The sequence below is a fragment of the Trichosurus vulpecula genome, chromosome 4, assembly GCF_011100635.1.
Source record: "Trichosurus vulpecula isolate mTriVul1 chromosome 4, mTriVul1.pri, whole genome shotgun sequence".
Taxonomy (NCBI): Eukaryota; Metazoa; Chordata; class Mammalia; order Diprotodontia; family Phalangeridae; genus Trichosurus; species Trichosurus vulpecula.
The window spans coordinates 55,568,364-55,575,668 of record NC_050576.1 but is presented as its reverse complement, the minus strand read 5'-3'; the positions used below and the strand labels follow the sequence as shown (position 1 = coordinate 55,575,668).

Below are 7,305 nucleotides of genomic sequence, written 5' to 3'. Positions count from 1 at the left end.
CAGCCCTCTGAAGTGGCCTTTTTCTTGAACTAGGGCCAGACCAATCCAGATTAAATAAACTAACTTCAAATATGAATTTGTATAGAACAACTTTAGTGCACAAAAGCATCAGTCAGGTGAATTGCTGCAGAACCAAAGAGAGAGAGAGAGAGAGAGAGAGAGGAAGGAAGGGAGGGAGGGAGGAAAGAAGGAAGGGAGAAAGGAAGGGAGGGAGGGAGAGAGGAAAGGAGGGAGGGAGGAGAGGAGTCAAGAAACTCATACCCGTGGCTACATGAGAGCTCATAGACAGGAAATAGGTGCCTCTTTTAGGGGCAGTGAATTAAAGCAGAGAATCTAGGATTTCTATCTGTACTTTTGCCCCAGTAGTGATTCTGAAAACTGATTTGGGGAAAACAATCAGAACCTTGAAGAGTTGTTTGAAGTGGGTAGACAGGGTGAAGAGGGCTGTGAAACAGTGGCTTGGCTCCTTGGCTTGGAAAATATGTCCTGAAATCCAGAGCAGTAATTAAGAATTTGGGGGGCCTAGGGCAAAAAAGGAGTTCACATGGAGTACAATGGCAGGGAGTAAGAAATATACCTCCAGGACCCAGAGGTTTTTGTGTAGCCAAAGGACTGACTGCTAATGGAGAGATGGGAGGAGTTGGCCTGGAGTCAAGTGTGTGGCCAATAGACAGAGAAAATACAGCCTGAGATAAAGAAGGTCTTTGAGAGGGGGGTAGGTGGGTAGGATCTCACCTACAGTCTGACCCCTGGAGATGGGATAGAGAGGAAATGCACCTTAGGGAAATGCTGCTGATTCCTTCCAAATTTCATCACTCCAGGAAAAAGCCCCTACTGTGTCTTCCTAGTCATACCTCTGCCGAAATTCTTTATGTCTCCCCCTATATTCTGAGTTGAAACTTAGTTTTTCGGGTGGGCTGGAGAGCTTGGGGTTTGTGAACATTCAGAGTTACCTCTGAAGTCGTTGTAACACAAAGTGGGGACAATTTTAAGTAATGACCCAAGTGTCCAAAGGAGGAGACCCCAGCCTCATGCTCCATGTAATGCTGGCTATGTCAAGTCCCACAAGGATTCAGAGGGACTGTGTACAAGAGAATAGTTGCTGAGGTCATCTTCTGCCACGTTTCCCAGGTGCTGCTTTAGCTAATTGCCACTTTCCAGAAGTCTAACGAAGTCCTGTGTATAACAGGGACCCACAGCAAATGAGTAATTCAATGGATAAAGGACCAGAATGCCAAGTATCAGCTCCCAATTTTCCCTAGAGATAGTGGCTGAGATCCCACCTCTGATAGCTCCCTTGAGCTTGGACCAAATGATTTCCAAAGCTACTTCCACAGCTAAGATGCTACGACAGCAGCTTCAACCATGGTCTACCAATCCCAGATATGCCTTGAATCTGATTTAAAATCAAGTCCTTCCGGGGAAATCCACATCTGAATATACTTGAATAAACTGTAGAGAAAAAAAAATAGTGTCCAGGCACTCCTGTTGGAGTTGTAAATGGATATTTCACACTTGTACAGATTACATTCACATATTCTCTTTACCTACAACTGCCTGATCTCCCTTCTTTGCAAAGGATGCTCCACCTATGGCAAATCCTCTTACTTGCCTGATTCTCTCTACCATGCTGATATTTTTCAGTGACACACATGAGAACAGAGCCTCTATCACCACAGGACATAGGTTTGTAATTGTTGTTATCATCATTGTTGCGTGGTGTGTGTGTGTAGGTGTGTTTTTACAAGTACGCTATCAGAACTATTCCTACCTATGAGGATATTATGGAGAAACATTCAGTTACTGGCCCAAGTTAGCTCATGAGTTCATGGGAGAGGCCTCATTAGAACTCAAAGGCCATGATCAGTCCATGACGTAGTACTTCACTGAACCTTTTGGCTTAAACACATCCCTATCACATTCCCCACAATATCAACATCCTTCAAGTCTTTCTCTGTTCTGCTTTGTCAATCACTTCCTAGAAATGGGAACTCAAAAAAAAATCACAGAATTGGCACATTTATAAACAAGCATATTTAACATTTATAAATTATTTGAATTTTCTAGCTTTTGCCATCCAACTCTGGTATGTCAGGTGAGATTTCTTTTCTTTTCTTTTTTTAGATTCCCTCTGATCTAGATTTTTTTTCTTTTTTGGTTCTTTATGTAAAAAAAAAGAGAAAAACAAAGAAGCCTCCGCCTCCCAGGGTCCATTAGAAGTCCAAGTGAAGTGGCTTAGGTTTGGAGAAGTGGTGGGTTTTAAGGGGAGGACTGAGGGACCATCAGAGGTGCTCCAGAGTTGACAGCATCACTCCTCTCCATTTCCTTGTTGGAGAAGCAGGAGGTGGATTTCTTGGAATGAGGGGCGGTGTTTGGTGTCTCTTCTCCAGCAGCTGAGCATCAGCTTATAAACAGGATCAGGGCAAATTGCAGGCTGCGGGAGGTACGTCTTTGGAAACAGACAAATAAACAACCAAAATGAAGAAATTACAAAGAAAGTCAAAAAGAAAACAAAAACAAAAAAAAGCCCAAGGCGGGGCGGGGAGTTGGATTCATGTTTAAACTTTCTCCTCCCTGTTTTCCCAATTGATATCTGAATAGGTGTTGTTCCAGCATAGTCTGGAGCTGTCAAAGCCACTGAGGCCATAAGATTGATAGGCAGCTAGGTGGCTCAATGGAAAGAGTACTGAGCCTGAAGTTAGGAAGACCTGAGTTTATATCTTGTCTCAGACACTTACTAGCTGTGTGACCCAGGCCAAGTAATTTAACCTCTGTTTTCCTTAAATGGCAAACCAGTCCAGTGTCTCTGTCAAGAAAACCTCATGGCCCATACTGTCGATGAGTTGGATACAACTGAACAACCATAGGGTATAGAAGTTCTTACTTGGGTTACTCAGAATTTGACTGTCATTTCCCTTCTCATTACCTGCTGAGCAGAGCTCAGACTCCCTAATACAGCTACCTTTCTAGCCTTCACTGGTGTGCTCCCCTTCCCCTACACTAAGATTTGACCAACATGTATTATTCCATAGTCCCAAACATACCTGATATTTTCCTGCCTTCATAACCCTTCTTACACTATTCCCTCTGCCTGTAATATCTTCCCCCTTCTCTACCTGTCAAAGTACCAGCCAGCTTTTATATGCCTTCTTTGAAGCCTTCCTCGATCCCTCCCTCTAGCCAGAAGTAATCTTCACCCCCATACTCTCATAACACTTTGCCAATCTCACAGTACTTATCTCATTGAAGGAAGGGGCTTTGGAACTAGCCCTGGATTTGGATTCAGATGACAAGGATTGAAATTTCAGCTCTGTTATGTATGACCTGTGTAGCCCTGGCAGGGCAAATTATTTAACATTACTGGGCCTCATTTTTTTCACCTATAAAATGTAGGAGTTGGACTAAAATGGCATCTAAGCCCCCTTTTCAGCTGTAAATCTATTATCCTCTATACTTTGTACATTGAAATGTAGTTATTTGTTTACATATACTTGTATATGAATACGTATACACACATATATACATATATACACGTGTGTGTGTGTGTGTGTGTGTGTGTGTGTAGTCAGGGCTTTCTTCTAATCCTTTCTCCAGAAACTCACATGTCCACATCCATCCATCCTTCATTTTACCTACCTGCCGCCCTTGGTCTCGAAAGAATTCTCCAGTATTCTCGATGACTTGTTCATCTGACAGCTGGGAATATGGCTGCTCCTGGCAGAAAGTGAAGGTCTCCCACAGTGTCACCCCAAAGGCCCACACATCACTCGCTGTGGTGAATTTGCCCTAGTCAGTTGTGAAAAGAGGAGGAAAAAAGAGAGAAACTCAGGATAACCCTCCCCCACACCCACACCCCAAAGGGAGTAATGCTGTGGACTTCACACCCTCCCTTGCCTCTAGAGGCAACAACCATCATCAAAGCCAGAGTTGTAGGAGATTCTCAAAGAGTGAATTTCTCGTGTTAGATATGCTCTCACAGAGCTTTGTAACATTCAAAAGTGATTTTCTCACCTTGCATTTCTCGTGTGAGAAATGCTCACAGAGCTTTGTAACATTTAAAAGTGATTTTCCCACCATTACCGTTCAGCTCAGACTACGCCTGGGAAACCTACCCCTTTTGGGGGACAAATCATGTAAAGGTTAAACCCTATGAAAATTAAACAGCCACCAAAGATACATGATTCTCCAATTTGGTACTAAAAGATTGTCCAAAAAAACAAAATTAGACCAAGATGTCAATCGTCTCAGTGTAGGAAAACATCAATTACCCTTCAAGACCCAATTGTGCTTTAATTACTACATGCTTTTCCCCCTAAACGTAGATATTATATTCTTCAAGGCTCTGCGCTGAGTGCCCTTTTCTTTCTCTACACAATTTTTGACGATTTCACCAACTCCCATGGATTCAATTCCCATCTTTTCATGATGATACCATCATCTCTATATCTACCCCTAATTTCCTCCTTGTGTGCAGACCCATTGTACATCTCCACCTGCTTGTTTTATAAGTATCTTAAACTCAACCTGGCCAAAATGTAACTCATTATCTTACTTCTCCAAATCCATCCCTTCTCCAAACCTCCCCATTTCTGATGAGGTCACAACCATGCCATGCTCAAAACCTCAGTCATCCTCAACTCTCCATTCCCCTTATACCCCAGTTATATCCAATCAATGATGAAGAATATACATATGTATGTGTGTGTGTGTATATACATATATATATATATATAGACACACATACACATATATACATATATATAAAGGCTTCTGTGATATTTCTCAGTACGTTCTCTTTTCTCCATATATTATCCTAGTTTAAATTCTCATGACCTCTCACCTGTACTATTGTAAGAGGCTCCTAACTGGCCTCTCTGCTTCCATTATCTCAGCATTCCAATCCATCTTCTACACAGGTGTCAAAATCATACTCCTAAAGCAGAGATCTGACCATATCACTCCCTGCTTTCTTGAGGGTAAAATACTAACTCCTCAGTTTGACATCGAAAACCCTTCACAAGTTGCCTTAAGTCTTCTTTTGCCTGTTATTCCCCAAACTATCTAAGGACAAAGGTATCTGGCATTAATGGGGGGATCCTGTAAATCAGAGGTGTTAGCTCGCTGCCTGCTTATACAAGTGGCCGGCAAAACTCCCACATGAGCTGGAATGGGATTAAAATGCAACTGGGAAATCTTTAACAAAATAACCAGACCTATTGCACTGTCACTCTCTTTCCTTAACTCTACCTTCCAGCCCAACATTATTCACTATTCACTGGATTCAGAGTTCTATCTCCTGCCCCCCATACCTTTCCACTCAAAGTCCCAAGCTTCTTTCATGACTCAGCTCATGGCCAGCCTCCTAAGAGAAACCTCTCCTGATCCTCCTAACTGTGAATGCTCTCTCCACCTTCACATTATCGTGTGTGCCCTTCTCTGTTTACATATTTAGTTATTCCTGCCCCCAGGAGAATATAATTTCTTGAAGGAGAGGATTATGTTTTGTTTTGTCTTTATACCCTCAGTGCCTAGCAGAACACTTTACATAGCAGGCACCTAAGAAATGCTTGTTGCATTGGAACTAAGCACAACACATTTGTTAACAGAGGTCACGATTTTTGTTTTTTAAAGAGACAGAAAGATGTAGTAGAAAGAGCACTGGACCTGGAGTCTGATGACATAGGTTTGAATTTTAGTTATGCCCTCAATAAGTCACCTGACCTCCCTGGGCCTCGGTTTCCTCATCTGAAAAATAAACTAGCAGTCTTATATGATCTCTAATCAATTTTAAGTGATAAAAAATGATAATCCTATCATTTAGAGAATCTGAATCTCACATGACTTGCTCAAAATCACCCAGAAAGTTACTATGTCAAGATAAGAACCTAGAATTCTCCTTATTTAGGGTGGGTATGGTGCTTCATTATTATGATAGTGATGAATGATATTTACCAAGGGTAATTAACTATGGTTGAGAAAGATGCAAATGACTGCATAATAACATTGGTTAATTATTGATGATAAAATTCAAAACATTATTAGCCCATGTCCTCACAAAGAGTGTGTAGAGGCAGCTAGATGGTGCAGTGGATGGAGTGCTAAGCCTGGAGTCAGGAAGACATGAGTTCAAATTCAGCCCCAGATACTTACTAGCTGTGTGACCCTAGACCAGTCATTTAACCTCAATCTGCCTCAGTTTCCTCAACTATATAGTGGGGATAATAAAAACTCCTACATCCCTAGGCAATTAGGGATTAAATAAAATTATATTCGCACTTTTGTGGTAGCTAAGAATTGGAAACTGAGGAGATGCCCATCAATCGGGGTGTGGCTGAATAAGTTGTGGCGAATGATTATAATGGAATATTATTCTGGTATAAGAAGTGACAAGCAGGATGATTTCAGAAAAATCTGGAAAGACTTACATGAACTGATGCAAAGTGAAATGAACAGAACCAGGAGAACATCGCACACAGTAACAACAATATTGTACGATGAATGACTTAGCGATTCTCAGCAATACAATGATTCAAGACAATCCCAAAGGACTCATGGTGAAAAATGTTATCTGCCTCCAGAGAAAGAACTGGTATTGTCTGAATACAGACTGAAGCAGACTCTCTCTCTCACTCGGTCTCTCTCTGTCTCTGTCTGTCTCTCTGTCTCTCTGTCTCTCTCTTTCCTGTCTTTTTCTACGAAAGACTACTATGTAAATGTTTTACATGATTGCACATGTATAACATATCAGATTGCTTTCCATCTTAGGGAGGGAGTGATAGAATTTGGAACTCATAACTTTTTTTAAATGTTTAAAAATATTTTCCATGTAATTGGAAGAAAAAAATTTATTTTTAAAAATAGCATTTGCAAAGTGTATAGCACAATGCCTGGCACATAGTAGGTGTTTGATAAATGCTTTCTTCCTTCCTTCATTCTTTCTTTCCTTCCTTCCTTCCTTCTGTCCAAGAACCAATCTGATTAAATTCAAAGGGACTAATCCCCAGAGGGTTGGCCACAAGGTGATGAATTAGTTCCTTTTAGCTGCAGCTATTACCCCAACCATCTAGGGTAAGAGGGGTGTTGTCAGGCATTGATAGAGAGATCATGCAGGTGCATGAAGCTACAGATTTTTGAAATACTAGCTCAAAAGGTTAGAAAGATATCATAGAAAGTCAGTCATCCCCAAATGAAGCAAACATTTAATTCAGCAACAAGCATTTATTAAGCACCTACAATGTATAATGTGAGAGAGGGCATGTCCAAGTAGGTAGGCCTGAGTTCGAATCTGGCCTCTGGCACACTGAC

At 41.4% G+C, this 7,305-nt stretch overlaps 1 protein-coding gene across 1 annotated transcript in view; it reads right to left on the bottom strand.

The window, feature by feature from the left end:
- Positions 1-223: 223 nt before the first annotated feature.
- DDR2 (discoidin domain receptor tyrosine kinase 2) overlaps positions 224-7,305 on the bottom strand; it is a 222,683-nt gene continuing 215,601 nt past the window's right edge. Inside the window, exons 17-18 of the mRNA XM_036757661.1 lie at positions 3,637-3,786; positions 224-2,449 (exon numbers count right to left, since the gene is read on the bottom strand). Of these exons, the coding sequence (XP_036613556.1) occupies positions 2,309-2,449; positions 3,637-3,786 (291 nt within the window). The 3' untranslated portion in view covers positions 224-2,308. The remainder of the gene's footprint in view (positions 2,450-3,636; positions 3,787-7,305) is intronic.